Source organism: Coccomyxa subellipsoidea (assembly GCF_000258705.1).
Source record: "Coccomyxa subellipsoidea C-169, whole genome shotgun sequence".
Taxonomy (NCBI): domain Eukaryota; kingdom Viridiplantae; phylum Chlorophyta; class Trebouxiophyceae; family Coccomyxaceae; genus Coccomyxa; species Coccomyxa subellipsoidea.
The window spans coordinates 305,676-326,092 of NW_005178026.1; the positions used below are offsets into that span (position 1 = coordinate 305,676).

The following is a 20,417-nucleotide window of genomic DNA, read 5'->3' on the forward strand; positions in this document are numbered from 1 at the left end:
GAGCATCAGCTATCTTTGACTTCTGGGAGGTCCAGGACATGCTTTCCATCTGCGTGCACCTTCGCAGTATCCGTCTGATTGCATCATTCTATCATCGGCAGGGTGCGCTGCATGTGCTTCTTGCCGAAAGTCTACCTGCACGTTGAGCAAAAGCATCCAATGGCGCAGGTGTTGTACCCTGGGGATTGCGAGCTGAGCCCCCCGAACCTCCTGGTGGTCAACAGCGATCCGGACCACGGTTACGGGCCGGAGCACCACCAGATTCCGTACGTGGAGGGCATCGTGCGCAGCGCAGATGCGAAGCAGCGCCTTGTGCTTGTGGACCCCCCTCACGGCCTGCTGGATCTGGGCCGCCAGCAGGCTGCCCTGGAATTTTTAGAGCCGCTCCTACAGGTGCTCTTCTTTTGCCACTTGGAAGCCTTGTGTAAACCACATTTACCCTCTTGCATGGACCAAAGCGGCATGAAATTTCTGACCATGGTGCCCATGGCTTGGCTACAAGCAAAGGCAGGAAGCATGCACAGCCATTCAAGGCTGCAGAGTCTCAGACGAGCTGCACACCATTGTTTCTGATGAAATTTGCGCTGGAGCAACTGTTGGGCAGTCGTCGCAGTGTCATCACAATAGGTGCTGCCAGCATTTTCCTACATCCATACGCTGAGTATAGACCTCTTAAGTGTTGGCGTCATCTTGACTGACGCAGGAGTTTCTAGCCGGGGTTGCGGCAGCCGACGAGGCAGAGCCAAGTCTTGGATCGTCTGATCAGGCACCGGCGGCACTGGCGCCAAATGAGGCACCGGCAGCGGCAAAGCCAGATCTGGCCGCTGCTGCTGCTGCTGCTGCTGCGCCTGATCAGCCGTCCCCGACAATGCCGACGCGCGCGGTGCTGCAGGCGGCCGGCCGGGCCGACATCGTGCGCGCAATCCGGGCGGCCGGCGGATCTCTGGCGGTCGCGCAGCGCCTCGGACTGCGCAGCCGCCGCCGGCCGGTCGGCTTCTGGGACTCCACCGACAATCTGGACGAGGTGCGCTGCTCATCCGGTCTCCGGTTTGGCACAGTAGATTTGTTCTTAAATGTTTTCACACAATGGGGTGCACTCGATTTGCACGAGAGGCCAGCACCGACAGAGCAGAACAAAAAAGGTGCTCTCATGTCTTCTGCAATAATCCCTGGTGCCTCCTTTGCTTCTCACATTGCCAGCTCTCTCTGCAAAGCTCTTCGTACTGCCTGGACGTAGCAAGAGCTGAGGAATATTTCTTTCAATAATAGCCCCGCTGAGCATTTGAATGTGGTATGAAGGACTGATGGTAGTGCATGGCGGTCTACCGCAGGAGCTGTCGCAATTTGTGGCGGGGCAGTGGGTTGCGCTACAGGACGAGGCGACTGGGGGCACCTATTATTACAATTTAGTCACGGCGCGCACCCAATGGGACGAGCCCATCCGCCCTCACAAGGCACGCCCTGCTCGTGTTGACCCAACAGCAGCATGCGTGAGACTGCAGCAGAGCTCCTTTATTGCTCCCGATTCCTCTTCCCTGAGGAGATAGGGGTCAGCCAATGTCATGTGTACTTCAATTTCCCGTGCGTTGTCCTGCAATGTTCTGTTTCTATTTGTCTTATTTAGTCTGTGCTCATTGGTCCTGGATGAGGTGCTGATGGGGATCCCCTTTGGCTTGTCTGGTACTGTTGCGGCCCCGAATTAGAGCACAATCAGGTCCATTCCTGCTTGTGAATATCGTGACATGGCTCGCTGTTACCATGCAGATGCATGGTCTCAGGAGGTTATCACGAGATGGTTACATAACCTTCAGTAAGCACTTGCGCGCGCAGGTGGCACTGGATGATGAGGGCAGCTTCCTGGTAGTTGAGGACGAGGCCGACCGAGTGATGCCCTCTCGGACTGCCATGCTGTCAGCCGCGCGCTTCGATCTGCACCATGCAATTCAGTACTACGGCGGCTACCGCATGGTGGGTTGCCTGTTCCTTCTCACCCGTCATGCGCCATCGCTGCTTAGCCTTCTGTGTCACGGATCAGTGACCATATAGACAAAACTAGGCGCACATCGGTACCAGATGATCCTTCTGGGTCTGAAAACAAGCCATCTGGGCCGAATCGTGACCTTCTGGGTATTAGCGGGTTCTTAGCTTTGCAGACTTTTCTTTCCCGGCTTTGGTGCCGTAAGGCAGTGCACCATGCAAGTGGCTATCGCATGGTGGGGGGGGGCGTCCTCTCTCAGCCACTCATGGTGCCTCAAATTTAATCATTTGATTGCGAGCAAGTACCACGAAGTGGGGAGAGTCCAATTAGTAACGGCGTGCTGAGCAGGGCATGGCTGAGAGCTTGAGCCACTGCACACATCTAGACCAGTCAGCCGAACAGACTCGGCAGATACCTCAACTTGCAGCATGTCATCCACCTCAGGGGGCATTCCAAACGGAGGCAAATATTACAAACGACTTTGTATTTAATTTCCTTCAGGGTGTAGGGTTTATTTTATTCTTATAATTCCCCTGTGTGATGTCAGGTCGGGGAAATGCTGGAGCGGCCGTCGGCGTGGCCGCGTTTCCAGAGCCTGCGCGAGCCGCGCAAGCTCAAATTTGAAATCGAGGCGTTCGTCAAGGAGCAGGGAATGCCCCGCGGGACCATGCCGGCACCAGCCACGCTGGCCGACGCAAATCGGCAAGATCTGTTTAATGCCATCAGAAAAGCGGGTGAGCTCACAGCCTTCTAAAAGAATCGAAGATTCTGATGGACCCCACTGGACCGCCAATGAGCATGTTGGGACTGCATGATCTCCGCAGGGGAAGCCCCTCAATTCTCAAAGTTCTGAAAATTCGAGGAAAGGCACCTTTGGGCGCAGCTACTGCAGATGTTGCGCCAATCAGCCGTCAATTTGAGTTCAGAATCGCCGCCATGATTAGTCTTGCTAATAGATGAACGTGTGTGTCTCAATATAGAATGCCATGGCAGAAGGTTGGCAATTGCAACCCTTGACAAGAGCAGAAAAGGGGCTTCATGAAGAGGTATGGGATGTACGAAAGATTTCATCTTTTTTCATTGCTGCGCATGCAGGCGGCTTCCATGCGGTTGCGGAGCGGCTGGGCTTCAAAACGCAGCGGAGGGAACGCGCGGCGATGCGCGACGCTGACGTGGCGGCAGCGGCGTTGGCGGAGTTTCTGCGGCAGCTGCCGCGAAGCTTCCTCGGGCGCATGCCCACACACGAGCAGCTGCGAGCCGCCGGCCGCCACGACCTGCGCTACGCGCTGCAGGTGCAGCCTCCTGTTATATATTTGAATTTAAATCTTGAACCAAAATGGCCTTCTTAAAATTCCCAGCAGTCCTGAAACCTAGTACTGTCCAGTAATCTGGAACCCGGGGGCGCAATTATGGATCCTCGTTGCCAGTATGTGGTAACGTAAGAAATCAAGGGGTGCATTGTTCTTATTTGGATTCCAAAGGCCCTCTCATCTTTACTCAGCCTGACCTATATCTGGCATCATCCCAGGGCTGGCTGTGTTATGCGGCCTGTTCCGTAGTATTTACGAGCGCGCTTGCCACGGGTCTATGCACTGATGCAGCAGCTCTGCCTGATGTTATTTCTGGGATCTTGGTGTTGCAAGTCTGCGCCTATTTTTATAGGGGCATTCTGTGTGGTCCCGGCTGGCGGGGGGCAATATAAATACTGAGCACCGTGCCCACGGTTGATCGGGTCTTGCTTGGATCTGGCGAGTCCAACAAGGGGTAGGATTATGGCGGCCTTCAACTGCAGCTTGTATGCAGGACGCACCTTGCCTCTTGGCAGGAAAAGCATGTAATAATAATAACAATTCTGTGCTGTGCATGTGCAGGTGCATGGCAGTGAGGCCATGGCGCAGCGAGTGGGCCTTCGCCCGAACAAAAGCGGCCGGCGGCCTCTCCTCGACTGATCCACGTCACAACAAACACCACACCAGCTGATATAGGCAGCCTTGGAGTGTAACTTGCGCATTGCAGCCATGTCCCAGCTTGGGCGGACTGCCAGACACTGCAAAATCGGCGCAAGCTGTGCTGCCGGGCGACTGTGCAACATGCTGCAGTACGGTGGGTGACCGGCCTGATGACATGCGTACTTTTGGAGTTGAGATTTGGTATCTTGTTGGGGCCGAGCTGCAATCTATCCTGAGTATGAGTATGCCATTTGATGCCAGGCAGTGTTAGTAGCAGGCCTCGTGAGAGGAGTGGCTGCTCTTGCATCCTTTTGTCTTGGGTGAGGAGAATAAAAGATGCAATAGTGGTTCCTACCAAGCCATAATGCAGTATGCTGTATTCTGCACACAGTCAACCTCCAAGGAGGCATGATAAAGCCAGAAGTAACCTAACCATTGCTTGTGGTGCCGATGCTTGTGCGCAGGTGAACAGGAAAGCAACTTGAGGGGAACTTCATGCCGCGTGTCGAATTTAGACTTGAAAGGCAGAGGCTCTTACAGGGATCAAGCCTGTAGATTTATCCGCTTGATATGGCAATTTCAGCTTCTAGCTATAGGCTGGGGTGGCCCAGCCTGTTCCTGAGAACGACCATTCATTTTCGTACTTGATTCCTGAATGAGGTTCAATGCGTAGCGCTGATACAAACTGCTTTTATGAATTAGCCGATAAAATAAGGTGTTGCTAGCATACATTGAATGCCGTCACATGGCATCGCTGCATAGAATCACGCCACCGCATGCTGCACAGAAAGTCATGACTGCTTTGCCCTGTCGCTATGCAATGCACTTGCGCCACTGTGAGGACTACAGGATCGCAGTATCATGAAATTTCTATAATTTCTGCATGATGCTTAAATATTGTCATCAAATCATGATAACAGCATAGTGTGCACATCACTACCATGATGCACTTCCCGCGATGGCCTGCACGGTTTGGAGTGTCGTATCATATTATTAGCATGGCGACCGCCATGTCTAAACAAAATTCGGCGCGTCGCAATTCATTGTTTCATGCTTGGCAGGATTTGACGGTCCAATCCCCCAGATGACTCATATCAAATCAAGCATCAGAGCATCGGCCTTCAGGTGCTCTCCAGATATGATCGAACGAGGTCCCGTGCCCTGCTGTCGATCTAAGTGGAACTAGCTACCTGATCATTGGAATTCGAAGAAACGGAAGAAGGCCAAACAACCTGTTTGAAACCGGCTCAGATAGATTCAAACATCCAGCGAAACCTACTAAATTGGGAGCCGGGGTTGAAACCTACCAAAACAGGGAACCAAATCATCGACACGTTTCTGAAGTTAAAATTGGCAGACGGGTGGAAGAGATCAAAAGGCATCAGAGGAAGAGCAAGAACATAGTTCCGACTGACAAGTTGACAATGCATGGACTGCAATCTGAGCTGCCCTGGATATGACTAACAAAGGTTGTCTAAGGCCTGGTCAATGTAAGCTCGTCCAAGTCGTCCTTGTCGCTTGTTTTGCGGCATTCTTAAGGAACCACGGGTGCGAAGCACAAATCCTGATCAATAACGGTGCCGGCATAGGGGTGATCCCGCCCGGACTGCGCCTGTCTCAGACTCTGCAGCAGGTGAAATCGCGTGGCGCCTCGTCCCTTCCCCTGAATGGAACATGCAACGTTGCAATACAGTATAACTCCTTGAAACTTAACTTATAACTCGTTTTGTGGGATCAATAAATGATGTTTGCATGGACTTACGTTATATGGTACCCTAACCAGCAGTGGATGGTTGACTCACTTTGCAAGCTCCGCCTGCTGGCTTCCCTCAGGTTCCACGATTTGGACATGTAGACGCAGGATTGCTTGTGATCTGCTGCTTTACTATAGAACTCAATGGTCGAGCACCTTCCCTGACAGCTTCCGAACACCATCCAGTAGATAGGTCCTCACAAGAAAAGGGGAGAATAGCAGGAAGGACCCAGCAGAAAGTAACTGTCCTCCTTCTGGACGCAAAGCCAGTAAGAGCCAAAGTGATTGTAGTACAAATGATCTCCTGGTGCCCATTCGTCTAGCACTGAAGGTACTTTGTGCATTCGTTGCAGGGCGGTTTTGGAATCCCTCGACCAGGCCTGTTCCGCAGCTTTGAGGCACCGGTCTCTCCCGCGGTTTTGGATGCAACATTAGCAGATTCCTCAGACGCAGCTCTTGGCACAGACAGTGCAGGGGCTGATTTGGCGACAGTTCCCCCGCCGCCGCCGCCGCCGCCGCCACCGGCGTCCCCCCCTCCGCCACCGCTGGCCGTCAACTCCACAGCGCGCTGGCGGCGGAGCTCCCTTCCGAATTCAACTTCAAATTCGAGCGCGCCGGCCCCTGCGCCGGCGCCAGTGGTTGCCAATTCTACGGCGGTGTCCTTCTCTCAGCTCATTGCCTGGGCTGCCATAGCACCGGCCCCATGTAAGGCTTCAGACAAGCTTTCCCTTGCACCAAGTCACTTTATATTTGATTTACAGGAGCATGCAGCGATGGGCGGCCTGTCAAACGTGCGGAAAGAATGCAAAGCGTTGGGCAAGTGCTATGATCAGGCATCGTTTGACCTGTAGGACGCACTGCTACACATCTGTGCTTCCTAGGATCAGGAGGCACAGAGGAGAGAAGACAGTGCTGCTGGTTGAGTTTTCTGGAACCCTTTGTTTAGTCACGAAGGCTGAGATGTGCTATGTGCACAGATGGGCACGCGCCAAGTCTGGCGCCAGGGCCGAAGCCGGCGGGGGAAGCCAGCTCAGCGCCAGCTCAGTCAACGCAGATACAAGACCTGATCGGCGCGCAGCCCCCGGCCGCCGCCGTTTCCCCGGGTCCCACCGGCGGTGGTGGATCGGGGGATCCTCGGACAGAATCCCACGGCGCACACTCTGCTCCTCAGACCTGCCAAGCCCAGGGCCTGACTGGACAGTGCAAGTGAGTCCTATATTTGTCCTCTCAAATTTGTTGTCCAGTCAAGTAGACCGTGTCTCACCAACAGCTGTGTCAACTTGGGCGGGCGCTGTGAAGCCCACTCAAGAGAGCATAGGGAACATGTTATTTTGCAGTGACTCTTGAGGGCAAAAAGATTGTTGCATGTTGTGTGGCACAGGATCGCCTTTGTCTGGCATTCACATCAGACGGGTGGTTGCTTGAAGGACTAGAATCAATTCACTCGGATGCTTTCCCCTGGTCATTGTTCCCCAAATCCCCAGATGGCCTCTAGATAAGGCACCCTTTTGTAGTAAGAATAACAGGGATGTGTTAAGGCAGGCCTGGCTCGGGCAAAGGGGCACTCAGACGCTTGAGCTTTGAGAGATAGAACATGGGCAGAATTGAGCTGAGAAGATGACTGGGTGTGGGGTGCAGTGAGTGCGTGTGCTGTTGCATACCTGTTGTGCAGCCGTCACTGACAGCTGTGTCACTAACAGCTGTGTCTGCTTGTGTGGGCCTCATAAAGCAGCATAAAGGAGCACTGTGTTTAGCAGTCACCCAGTAGGGCACAGAATCCATGCGTGTGGCATGTTGTGAGTCACAGGATTGCCTTTGCCGGATCTTCGCACCAGGCATGTGGTTGCTTGAATGACTAGAAGCAGTTCACTGAGATCATTGAGATGAGTGAGAGTACCGGGTGTGTGACCTGCAGTGAGTGCGTGTGCTGCTGCATACCTGCGGGCAGCGGCGGTTTCTGGCGGTATGTGCCCAGCAACGGCTGCGGCTGCTCCAAGGTCGTCAGCAAGCCAGATGTGCGCACACTCACTTTATAGCTCCCCGCAATCCATCAACATGTCTTGTAACACTGGACTCTGCAGCTCCACTGATACAGGTGTCTTGAACACATGGCTCTTGAGAGCACAAGCTTGTAGGCACTAACAGTGCTTTTGCCGGGGTGCGCACCTACGATTAACAGAGCAACTTGCAGTCCTGCACCTGTCTTCCTACTCGCATGGTAGAAGGGGCCGACAACTACTCAAATACCCCACTCAACTGGGCCCTGCCAAGAACAAGGCTTTGGCGTCCGATTTGGCTGCTGACCTTGAGTGTGCTGTTCTTCCCAGATCTGGATCGCGCTGGCCCTGGTGGGGATCTTGTTATTGCCTGCCGTTCTCTGGGCTGCATACCTCGCAGACGCGCTCTGTATTTCGCCCTACATGCCCCCGGCGGCACAACTGCTGCCTGCAGCGGGCAACCCAGCTGCCCAGAATGGGCACTAGAAACTGCCCTGACGTGCCTGCTTTCTGAATCTGAGATGCTGTGAAAGGCAGCTAAGTTTTTGTTTGATCGTGAATGCCAAGGCAATACCCCTTGTAGGGCAGGAGTTTTTGTTCTGGGACTCTGGGAATCTGCTGAAACACCAAAGCCTGAAGATTGGCGGCAGCTGCGCATCGGGATTCTTTACTTGAAAGGAAATATTGGGCTCAGTGATGTACCTACGGTATGTGATCTGCATAATGAATTTTAAGGACTGAAGTGAAGGTCTCATGAGCATGGCACTGCGTTTTTAGTTAAGGGATAGCCCCTGTTTCTGTGTGTACGACAACCTTTTAAAATTTAAAAATATACCGGGAAGACAGACAAGTCTCAAGCACTTGATGGTCAAGTCGATCCCAATTGGGGATTGAAGGGACAATCTGAATTGGCCGGTCTGTCTTGCTGCAAAGCAAGCACTTTTGCAAGATGTGGAAGCTGAAAGAACCTGTGACTTGTAAGATTAATACTTGCCAACTCTTGAGCACTGTGATCACTGTTAACACATCACGACGGAAGAACCCCGAGCAAATCATCAAATAGCAACTAGACATGTCAAAACTCTCACAACATATGAGTACGCGATCAGTCACATATATCGGTAGTAAGTATCACCTAACAAGTCAGATGCGCACGGCGCGACGGCGCTTCTGCAGCAACCTCGTGATATAATCCATCAGGAATGTTTGAAATCAGTTGGCAGTGCTATACCCCGACATGCTATCAAGCAGCAAATTTGTAAAACACCTATGCATGAGTCAGAACACCCATAGTGCTATAGCTAGCTAGCTACGAGGCGCCTCTTGCTAGCATATCAAAGATATGTGACCTTAGGAGCAAAGAAGGCATGTGGCAGCGAGTCTATCTATTGGTGGTGTATCTTGCATCAGATGTCTCTAGGCACCTCTTTCAGCAATGCGTTGCTCTCTCCAAAGAAGTCTCTTTGTCAAAAGAGAAGCTTGGGATGCAAAGCAATGCTGACCGCTGTTCCCCTTGAACCCAGAAGCTTCCATCTATGAGGCAACACCAGCAAAGCCTGCGGACACGGCGGCTGCTTTGGTGGACAAAACAAGGCATGCAACCCCATTATTCTAGATCCAAAGGAGCTGTTAAAAGGAGCCCCGCCTGAAGGTCACCTGGTCACTGAAGACCAGAGGAATACACAGCACAGCGGGGACAAGCCACAGCGATTAGTAAGCAGTCATCAGGGATTTAGACCTCCCGCATGAGGGGATATTGGCGAGTCGGCGCTTCCGCCTCTGCTGTGGCCGTTGTGGCGTCTGATTTAACACCACAGCCGGAAGGCCCATCAGCGCCACCGCTGGGGGGTCCCTTTCCCTCGGCGGCGTCATCTGGCCTGCTGGGTACCCCGGGTTCCTCCCCCTCCGTCTCCCTGGGATATGCGCTGCCCGTCGAAAAGCTGTCCGGCTTTGCTGCTCCACCCTGCGACAAGGATATAAAAAGTGTCAGCAAATATTTCTTTGCGTTCTTGGTAGAGAGAGTTGTGCTGGCTCCTCCATCAGAGGTTGCACTTTCAGCCTGGCTAGGGCATGCAGCTGATTTCAAATCTATCATTCTCACTGTAAGAATGGCACAGCCCAGCACCAGGCTGCACAGCATTGCACAAGCAGGCACGTTCCTGATATGTAGCGGCAAGACACCGGACAAACAATAAGAACTGCAAGACAGAGCTCTATCAAGGAAATATACAAATGACTCAATTTCAAACAACCACAAGAAGATCTTGAGGGGTGAAAAAAGCACGAATTAGCATGAGACATCGGCGCTGATGTGGCATGCTGACCTGGCCGTTATCTCCGCTGCCGCCGGCTGCGCCGCTGGCGTCGCCGTCGATGTCCGCGTCAGCATGCATATTGACAGCTGGCGGGTCGTCGTCCGTATCGTTCCCTCCCACCAGCTCCCCGCCAAAAGAGGCGTGCTGCTCAGCCGTCCCTACAGACCAAAAAAACTGCATTAGAGATGACCGAGCCACTGTATGAAACGCTCAGAAAACAAAAGCCAAAAGACTAAACAATGGCCTATGGCACAGACTTTGGACTGCTCGGCTTTCGTGATACTCCACGAATCATACAGTGCATGTGATCTGAGCAGAAGTGGCAGTCCAGAACACCAGCCTGAGCACAGGTGTCTCCCCAGCACAACCACTCTCAAGTAACTCAAAGGGTGTACCCACTAACCCAGGAGTACTGCCACCCTAGAGAGTGTATCAAGTGTGCCCGGTGTTGGGCCTCGACATCAGCAACACAGTGTGGAGTTGTGTTGCAGAGGCGCTGTGACGAGCACGGCAATCCTCCGTTTTGTTTAAATTCGAAATTGCGGACCTGCATTGTACGGGTCGAGGGCCACGTCGGCCAGCAGCTCCTTGCGGAAGGGGTCGTGGGTCCCCCCGCGCCGCTCCCCCGGATAGCGGGGGGTCTCCGCCGGCCGCGTGTGTTCCCCCCCCTCGTCCATCCCGTCATGCGGTAGCACCTGCGTATGGGACATCGAAATCGGAATCTGACCTTGCGCATGTGTCTTCCTTCACCTGATACCACACTGGTTGCTATTGAATCCTGCAAAGAAAATTTTTCATTAGATTGTGGCTTGAGGTTTCATGAGATCATCTTTGGACTCGTGGGGTACGGCCTGCGAGGTGAGTGAGCAATTTGAGTGCGCTAGAGTAGGCAACCTGCGCAAACTTGAAGCTGCCGCTGCGCAGGTCCCGGCCGAGGGGCGCCAGCCGCGAGGGCGGTGAGGCGGCCGGCTCGCGTGAGGCGCCGGAGCCGAAAGAAGCGTCGCGGCTGACCGGCTGCAGCCGGCTCGTGCCGCCGCCGCCGCGCGCTCCCCGGGGCACTGCCGGCCGCGCCGCCTCGGCGCCGCCCTGTGACGTACAAAAAAGTTTGCCTGATGACCAGCATGCATATTAGAGGATACAGGGAAGTCTAATACATGCAGCTGCAACGCTCAAAACTGCTGCTGACAAGTTCCAACTGATCATCCAGTCGTGGACCAGAAGTGATGCGAAGGGGCCTTTAGACTTACTGTCGACCTTCAACCCTCCTGAATTCTTTCCAGAGCCTCTTGAATTGCTTACTGAACACAGCAACTGCAGACACAGGGGCACGCGCATGCAAAGCACCTGCTGGAAGTCGCTGAATGCGCTGCGCTGTGCTCCGGCGCTGGTGTCGTCCGGCCGCAGCGGCTGCGCGCGCGGCGTGTGCCCGGAGTGGCCCGAGTTGGCCGGCTCGGCTTCGCGCATAACGCGCCGGTGCGCCGGCGGCAACCCCGAGCCGTGGCCGCCCGGACTCGATGGGCTCACCTGCTCAGGCCGGCAGAGTGCTGTTGGCTCTACTGTTGCGAGTCAATTTTGTCATTGGGTCACCCCCAAACTTAGCATGAAACGGCCTGAACCCAGCTCATGTACCGGCATGCACTGCTCCCCAGCTTCCCTATCAGAATGCTGCGCGCTCTCAAAGTAAATAAGACTCTAAAGAAGTACTGAGTAATTGCAGTGCAATCCTACGCAGAAAAGGACTGCCACCTGCTCCCCTGCCGTCAAGCAAACCTCAACCCACCCTCAGTGAATGCGGAGGGTGTAGGATGTCAAGAACCGTTTCAGGCCATGTCCACAACATAAGGGTGATGGCGAAAGCATGCCCAATTGGCGAGGGGAAGTGGGGATGATATGATGATGATGTGAGGAGTGACTCACCGCGCGGCTGTCGTCGTAGGCTGCATTGAGTGGCGCATGCTTGAGTGGCTCGCGCTGCGGCTTCATCCCGTTGCGCAGCCGCGGCGCCTGCGCGCCCGGAGTTGGCAGCGAGCTCGCCGCTGCGGTCAGAAATAGGCGTTTCTCGGCAAATACAGCAGCGGAAAATCTCGATTGGCAAGCTAGGGGGTTGGGGGCTTGGAGCACCGATAAGTGGAGGCCCCGTCTGGTGGCCTACCCACATGGGGGAAGTGAAGGTGTCTGGGCAAAAGGCTTCCTCCCATGATGCACGGGCTCTGCCTGGCTACTTGATCAAGCTAATCGAAATGTGCCAAGTGCTATAGCTTCGTAGCCGACGTAGGTTCACATGTCACAGCTTGCTGCTGCATTGTCAGCCAATGACTCGCACAATTTCATCGCTATACACTAAGCTCAACAGCACTTGATGCCCCAGGGTCTCCTGCACAGCTGAGAGCCCCAGCAGAATATTTTTTATTTTTGTTTTAGGGGTTTCAAGGTAACCCTAAACCCTGAAACCCAGTACCTTTAAAAAAAAACTGACAAAAAAAAATTACTTTAACCATGGAAGAAAGAAACTACAATTAAAGGCGGCCTAGATGCGGGCACCTGGCAGGGAGAAGTGGCCAATGCGCGTCCATTCGACGGCGTCTGTGAGAGCGCTGACCGCGTCGTCCACGCTCAGCACGCTGGGGCCAGCAGCGCCGCCCGCCTGGCTCTGCGCAACAGAACATTTTATCTCAGTTTTCCTTGAATGCCCAAACACCCGAGCTTCTTGGTGCACTGTGAGTGCGGCCTTGCAGCCAGCCTGGCAAAACTGATGCTGTGCAGAACGCTCTGGCAAGCAAACCAGTGCAACAAATGCACCACACTCGCGCATGTGATCACAGCTGCGGATCATCTCAAAAGACCGTGTTCAAGACACAGTTCTTGTCCGCCCAAAGCTCCAGGCTTATTTGTTCTGTCATGTCGTGGCAGCAAGCCGCCAGGCTGTTCTCAAGTAAAATATATAATTGTTACACGCTTTTCCTGCCAAGAACCAATGTCCTGCAGACAAGCTGCAGTATAAGGCTGCCAGGAAAACTTCCCTTGTTGGACGGGCCAGATGCATACATAGCGCTTCCAAGCAAGACCCCATCAATTGTGGGCACGGTGCTCAGTGTTTTAACCGCCCCCCGCCAGCCGGGGCCAGTCCTCAAGTAATGTAGTTGAAGAAGCACCTGCGCGGAGACTGAGTCGAGGGTTGGGGGCTCCGCTGGCTGCATGTCGAGCAGGAAGCGCAACTCGTCCCACAGAGAATCCCCCGCGCCGCGTCGCAGCACCGCCGGATTCAATTGGTGCGCCAGAGCCAGCACCTACTCAGCACACGCCACCCTGAGTAATTTGACCCTGAAATCTTTTTTGTCACTTTGCAGATCCCTGTAAGCACTGCCCAAAATGTGAAGCACTGCCCGAAACGTGGGTGCCTCTGGACCCTGAGGCACTGCCCGAAATGTGAAGCACTGCCCAATGCAAGCAGCCGGTGTGGCGTGCGCCGACCTAGCGCAACAGGGACCCACAATGGCTGGCTCCACCTCCAAAACTCCTTTCCTGCCCTTCACACGATCCGACGGGCAAGACAGCCGGATGTGCCTTCGGAGCTGCAAGGCACATGCATAGCAACACCGCCCCCATGCACGCACCTGCGGCACGAGTTCGTTGACGGTGTCTGCGCGCGAGACGGCTCTGCGCCAGGACTGCCAGACGCCGAAGGATGAGGTGCACACGCTGCCGTCCGCCGGCAGCCGCGCCTCCAGTTCCAGCAGCCGGCCCGCCACCAGCGCCGTTCCTGCCGCCTGCGTCAGGCCCCGCGCTATCGCCTGCACGCACAGGATCAGTAAGGATCAGGGACGGTGCACAGACTGACGATGATCCAGCAGTTGGGAGAGAAAGGTATGTAGCAGCATCCACAGCGCTACGCAAGCGCTGCGCTGTGTCACGCCCCTGGGCTATTGCCCTTGTAGACGAGTCAACCACCCACCTGCTGGGGGTCGGCGCAGGAGGAGTACTGCGAGGCGAACTTGAGCGCTTTCGCGCACAAGAAGTTGAGGTGTGCGTCACTGCCGGGAATCGCCTGCGGCTGCGCGCCGCGGCCGGCGTCTGGCGGCGGCAGCGAGGCAAGCGCTGAGTCACCGGCCGACTGGCTGTAGCGGCGGCAGGAGCCCGTCTCCACCCAGCCCATCATCTGCGCGCATGTGCCCGCGCATGTCATGTTCTTGTGCTTTTTTTTTTTTCAAGACACTATGCATTATCATCGATCCAATAAATTTTGACGTGATTATAATTTTTTGACTGCGTATTTTATTTTCTCAAGCATAAAGACCTTTGACGGCCACATATGGACCTCTCTGCCACTGCAGAAGCCCTGCTGGCATCTCTGTTTGCCACCTGTGGCTAGCCACGGCCACCATGGCAGCAAGCAAGCCCCTCTGGTTTAAAGCAAACATGAGACAAATGTGAATAGCAGAATCATTTCTACCCTGAGCACAAGATTCACGGACCCTGCACCTTCTCACAGCAATGACAGGAGACTAATAGGCTTTTGCTCTAGATTTGAGGAACTTTCTATCATCTCAATAAAGCGATATGAAGGAAAGCCCTGTGAGAGAGGCAATGCCGCTGTACCTGCGTGCCCATGACGAGTGCAGGGTAGGCTTCCTCGGGCTTGCACTTGGCGCTGACGTCAGCGAGAGCCAGCGGGAAGCCGACACCGGGAGCCGACGCGCAGCCGCCGCCGGCCACGCCGCGCGGCAGATCCGCAACAGCCGCCACCACCACCGGCCAATGCCTGCGAATGATAGGTTGCATCTCATGCAGTTATGTACAGGAATGTCTTTGCCAGTGAGATGCCATCATTAGGGCACGTTTAGACCTCTCCTTGACTGACACAAAAAAGCTGACCTTCCTATGACATGGTCCCTGCAATGCCGGTTGCTGTCTGGCACATTGCACTGGATGGCAGGAAGAAATATCTTTGGGCTGCCTGTGAGAAGCCAGATGATGGTGCTCAGCCGGCCCAGATTATAAGGGACAAAATATTTAAAGATATGATTCCTGCAGGGATGCTGGGCATCTGGTGAGGTGCACGACCCGTGTCAGGATCTCGGTGTGAAGAAGCGGTAGAAATAATTGATCTTTTGCTACGGCTGCGGCTGAACGCCGCAGCCATAGACGATAGGTGCATGTTATGATGCTCGAGAAGGGTGACACAGACGCTAGGAGCAGAAGACGTTGAGAATGGAATATGAGGCCGGTTGCTCGCCTGCAGAGGTCGACGGGGTCCTGCGCCAGGAGCACGGCTCCGGGGGTGTACCTCCCTGACCCAAACTCGATCTTGCGGAGCGCCGGAACAAAGCGCACCGAAGCGTCGTTGTCGAGGCCCTTTGCCACCTCCGCAACCTGTGTCAAATGTGCACCTTAGTGTACAGTATCCCAATGCGTCCTACATGCATGGGAAACCCCCAAAGTCTGAGCAGGCTCGATCCCGTTGGAGTGCAATAGCGTAATGTTGAAGGGAGACATTGCAAGAAAGTGTGAGGATGCAGGCAGGCTCATGCTTGCGTAAAACAGCATGAGAAGAACTTAGCCCGGCACCTACACGTTCAGATTCAAACATGTTTCTGCATGTTGCCGCAGTACTTAAACAGGACATGGCGGGTCTCACTGCATGTACGGGGCTGTGTCCTATATTAGATGTTTTGGGCTTGGCTTCACATTGATTCTCACCCTGGAGCGTTTCCTGCCGTTGGCCGGGCCGCCGTCGTCCTCTCCAAAGCTCTCGGCGCCGCGCTTGGACCGCGCCCGCTGCGGCGGCGCCTTGGCCGGCTCCGGTGAGTGTAGCTGCGAGCCAGAACAGGCGCTCAGCCCAAGTTGTGCACCCTGGTCTTTCCCAAGGGACTCGAGGAAGATGTTACACAGCTGGACGGAGGTCAGGGAGAAGCTGTTGCGTGCGACCAGGCGCAGGTACACAGCTGTGCATGCCAAGCAGTCTGACAGGGATTAAGAATGGTCAGGAATGGCGCAAAGGTGGTTGCAGCATTCTTGACCTTCTCCAGCACCCTGTCAAACTGCTTTGATGCAATATCAAGCAAGGTACCAGGGAGGCTGTCGACCAGATGAGGATGCGGTTTTATACAGGCACGCACCTGCAGCTGCCCCGCGACTTCCATCTCTTCGCGCGCGCTGCCCGCCACGTCAGCAAGCACCGCCAACGCATCCGAATGCGTCGGCTGCGCGCACACAAAGACAACTCGCAACGCATTCCAGGCTTTTCCAATTCTTGCTCGTCTCACAATGCACACCAGTAGTCTTCTCTCTTGACACGTCCTAGCAATATTCATTGGTGTGGCTGGTGTTGATGGAGTGGTCAGCCCCAGCATGAAAGCCTCCGATTGCCGAGATTGATCACTTCCATCACCAGCCGCCAGGCCAATAAAGGGCCTGATGAACAGTCCACAAAGACATCCACAGCCAACTTTTCGCAGATATCGTGTATGGAAGCAGATAGTTCTGCCTGCCCATCTCAGATGGTCTTTTGACCGAGCAGAAACCAATTGCGTGGTGTCACGTCACTCAGATCCACCCACAACTTGCTTATCCCGAGACTTTGCTGCAAACTAAACATTCGTTGCTTTATTACTTTCAGCTAGGATTCTTCACACGGGCGTTAATCCATATCCAAGACCCCAATCCTCGCGATCGCCCCCAGTTGACTAAGCAGGGTGTGTGAAGGGTGCGTGCCTCGTTGGTGGCGGAGGGTGTAGGGATGGGTCCAGCGAGGTCCTTGCAGCGGTGGCAGACCTCGTACGCCAACAGGAACTTGCGGTAGTTGTTGAGTAGCTGATTGCCCACGCTCGTCGCGCGGTTGTACGGCGTGTAGTTCTTCATGCGCGGAAAGACCTGCTCCCGCCACATGCGTGCACATGCCTCAACAATTCATTCATACACGCTTTTGCTGTCAGAGGGAACGTGCATCTGCAGACAAGCTGCAGTAAAGGCTACCAAATATCCTAGCCCTTGACGGGCTCGCCAGATCCATGCAAGACCCATTCAACCATGGGCACGGTACGCAGTGTTTGTACCGGCCGACGGTTAGCCGGGGCAACATCCCTCAATATATAAACTGGCAAGTCTTGAAGCTACAGGACGGTGCAGGGGATAGCATGAGCATGGCATGCACGCAGAGTGCCTGTCCCTGGCTATGTCAAGCTAATGCGTGCAGGCTGATAGACAGAGGCATTAGCAGGTCTGGCTGCAGACAAACCGTCTGACTACGAACAGCACAGGATCAGTATTACATCAGGCATAAGCAGTGCCTGTCAAATGATGGGGAGTGTGAAAGGCCAGGAGCATGAGCAACCAGTGCTATCTTGATAGCAGCCAACCAAGAGCTGCAGCTTGCGCTTGGACACCATCAGACACAGGATGCTCGTCCTAACGATTGTTCTGAAGTTGCTGCCATGCAGTAACCGAAACAGCTTTCAGGAAGAGACTCTCCTGTTACTGGTGGGGGCCAAGCCTGACGTCTCGCACAGGACACAGGAAAACAGGTGCTGCGCACCTTGCCGCCGAAGTTGATGCCCCCGGTCCAGCGGTTGTAGTCGTCGTAGCGCTCGTTGTCCACAAAGCCGCCGTGGCGTACGACCTCCCGGTACAGCCCAAAGATGTCGATGGGCAGGTTATTGCTGCACACACGCAGAACACATGAAATTCTCAAAGGAGACAGAATCCAATGCCAAAGCAGCCAACACTTGATCCTTGCTCATGGCATGGACAGTGCACCTCGTCAGTGCTCAGGTGTTTTAGAGCAAAGCCGGAGAGAAGTGGGGCCCATGTGCCTTTTGGGGCCTTCTACTCACATCAATCTTGATGGAAGTCGAGGGCCTCAAAAGGCCCATGCTGCGCACCAGCTGATGAGCTTGTTGTGCCAAAGTGATGTGGCGCACTGAGCCATGCCCTTATATGGGTGCAGCAGAGTAAATGAAAGGCACGGAGTATAGCCGCGCACCAGTTGATGCACTTATTGCCAGAATTTGTTGGTGAGCTTGGCCAAAGGGCTTTGACGCACCCAGCCACCCCTTCAAGCAAGTATTTCTAGGCTTTGCAGGGAGAATTTGCCGCGCACCAGTTGATACGCTTGTTGCGGAGGTCGTTGGCGAGTTCGGCCTCGCCGCGCTGGGAGAGGAAGGCGTACAGGTCCTCCTCAAACTCGATCTCCGTGCAGATCCCCAGCGGCGGCCGGCGGCAGACTGCCAGGTGGCGGCTGTGCTCCGTCTGCGCCAGCTGTCCGTCGATCTCCTCGTCCGTAAACTGCTGCGGAACGCCGCACTGGCTGTACCTGCGCAGACATCGACGCGCGCCCGATCAGGCTACGTGTTCTAAAATTTCAGGAGAATTCTACAAAAGAGAGCCGGTCAGGGAGCTTTCTGCAAGGGAAAACCCAAGCAGAAGAGCCGCTCGGCGTGCGGTCGGAGGCTTGCAGTGTGCACAAGCGTTTTTTGCAGGTAAAAGTCAGCCTGAGCAATCTCTTGCACGACATGCGCTGCTCATGTCTGCAAGCCTCGGTAAGCAGCGGTGATCTTGGCTCTGGCATTGCTCCATCCTTCTAGCGTATGCTCAGCAACGAGCAGAATGCACTTCCCTGACATGTGAGGAAGCACAGGCAGCCACGTGCATGCGCTTGTTTTCGGAATGACGCACAGGCAAAAAGAAGGCACCGTACCCAAAGCTCAATACCTCCTCTGAGAAGCATGTAAATGTCATATCGACTGCACGGCAATGTTGACGGAGACAACACACCTTGGGTCTGGGTTCATGGCGCACACCCAGCGGCCGTGGGGGTCCACAGTGGAGACTGGGACCTTCCTCCACTTGGTGCAGTCTGGGTTCTCGCACTGCACAAAGGTGTAGGCCGTCATCTGCGGGTTGTAGGTCTGCGACAGCATGGCGTGCGCGTGCTGCGCGATGGCCTGCTGCTGGTGCCACTGCCTCCTGTTCTGCTGGCCCCCATCCACCTCCTCATCCAGCATGCCATCGTCCTCCATCTTCACCACGTTCCTCGAACGGCCCCGTGTGCGTCGGGGGGACGGCGCCGATGTAGTCGTAAAGGCATCGCCGTAGCCGTTGCCTTCGTAGGGGCCCGGGCTGAGCCTGCCGCTGTAGTCCATGCCCGGGCCCACGGATGGTTCCATCCCGTCATCGTAGCTGCTTTCCTCGTAGTCCGACTCCGCTTCTTTCCTGGCCGTCCGCTTCTTGCGGGCTTTGGCTGTCGTGTGGCTGCGCAGAGGTGAGGCTGTGATGCCCGATCTGCCGTCGCCCCCCAGCAGATTCTCCAACTGGGGCCTGTAGATGCTCAGCAGCTCACCTGCAAAAGCCATGCAGCGTGCCTGTGCTCAGCCTCCAAATGGAATAGAAGTGTCCCTCTTCACATGCAGGGAACCATCCAAGTTCCTAGTGGCACCTCTGAAGATAGCACATGCCCATTGAAAGAGCCCAATATACCCAGTGAGCACCGTCTTCCTCGAGGCACCAAACGCACCTCTGTACTTGCAACTGGTCCACCCGTCATCTGCTTTCCTCGATGGATTGACCTGCGTGGCATCAAGGCCCCGGGTTCAGCCCACATCTGCTTTCCCGAGCAGCTGCGAAAAGGGGACAGGAGGCACGCAAACAGGTGCTCCCCTACGCACCTTCCGTTTGACAAACACCGAGAATGCGGAAGGGCTCTTGAAAAACTGTCCCTCGAATATAATCTCGCCCGCCGGTCCCAAGTCTGCGGGTGCACAGAGCCTCTGGTGAGCACCACGGAGCCGGGCAACATATTCAGGCAGTCCCTAGGGCATGAGAGCTTTCAAGGCAGGGTCCGGGCGTGCTAGTGCCCACTGGGGCCTCTGGGACATCACACTGCCATGCCCAAAGCTTCTGTGATGAGCAATTGAGGCCAAGTGTGTGGCCATGTGCAATACAATCATGTCATGGCCATGACACTAGCCCCAGAGGCCAGAGGCATTGGACAACCGAGCAGCCCAAAGAAGGCACAGCAAGGCCCCAGCTTTTTGAGTGGCTGGTTGCTGCTGGTTCCCATGTTGTCTGGGCCACGCTAGGAGCACCGAGGGGCCAACCTGCAAAATATTCAACTCCACCCACAGAGCAACTCAGCACGTTCTCCCCGGGCTCAAAGACTCCAGCCTCCACCAGAGGCTGCAGCGTGAATGCTCTCCTGTCCGTCATGCTTGCTCACTGCAGGTCAAGCAGCGCCTGCAGGCCAGGGCATGCAGGGAATGCCAGCAAAAACGCTCTGAGAAAATCCTCGTTCCCAGCAGGCAACGCCATCTTACGAGGGGGGAGCACGTCGTCACGTGCCCAAATCCTTGGATTTTCGACAACAGAGGACGACAGATCACGGACCAGAAAGCACCGAAAAAAATGGAGAAGGATTTCTGCAGGTTCATTGAG

General features: G+C 54.9%; 2 protein-coding genes across 2 annotated transcripts; one reads left to right on the forward strand and one right to left on the reverse strand.

Moving 5' to 3' along the window:
• Positions 1-159: 159 nt before the first annotated feature.
• COCSUDRAFT_67615 (hypothetical protein) lies at positions 160-9,375 on the forward strand (the record flags this gene model as incomplete). Its single annotated transcript, XM_005644356.1, has 11 exons — positions 160-393; positions 704-1,024; positions 1,332-1,490; positions 1,831-1,968; positions 2,526-2,712; positions 3,074-3,270; positions 3,850-3,879; positions 6,034-6,385; positions 6,658-6,886; positions 7,596-7,695; positions 8,008-9,375. 11 exons carry the CDS (start codon positions 160-162, stop codon positions 8,161-8,163), a joined length of 2,103 nt encoding a protein of 700 aa, XP_005644413.1. The 3' UTR covers positions 8,164-9,375.
• A 34-nt stretch (positions 9,376-9,409) lies between these two features.
• On the reverse strand, positions 9,410-20,228 carry COCSUDRAFT_48713 (hypothetical protein; the record flags this gene model as incomplete). Its single annotated transcript, XM_005644357.1, has 21 exons — positions 20,084-20,228; positions 19,652-19,734; positions 19,501-19,552; positions 18,762-19,326; positions 18,088-18,300; positions 17,524-17,647; positions 16,764-16,862; positions 16,109-16,192; positions 15,690-15,803; positions 15,277-15,362; positions 14,589-14,751; positions 13,945-14,148; positions 13,607-13,783; positions 13,145-13,279; positions 12,534-12,642; positions 11,910-12,028; positions 11,337-11,516; positions 10,887-11,078; positions 10,540-10,687; positions 10,002-10,150; positions 9,410-9,640 (listed from the first exon to the last, which is right to left on the reverse strand). The coding sequence occupies exons 1-21, from the start codon at positions 20,190-20,192 to the stop codon at positions 9,410-9,412; spliced, it is 3,336 nt and encodes a 1,111-aa protein (XP_005644414.1). The 5' UTR covers positions 20,193-20,228.
• Between the last annotated feature and the right edge of the window lie 189 nt (positions 20,229-20,417).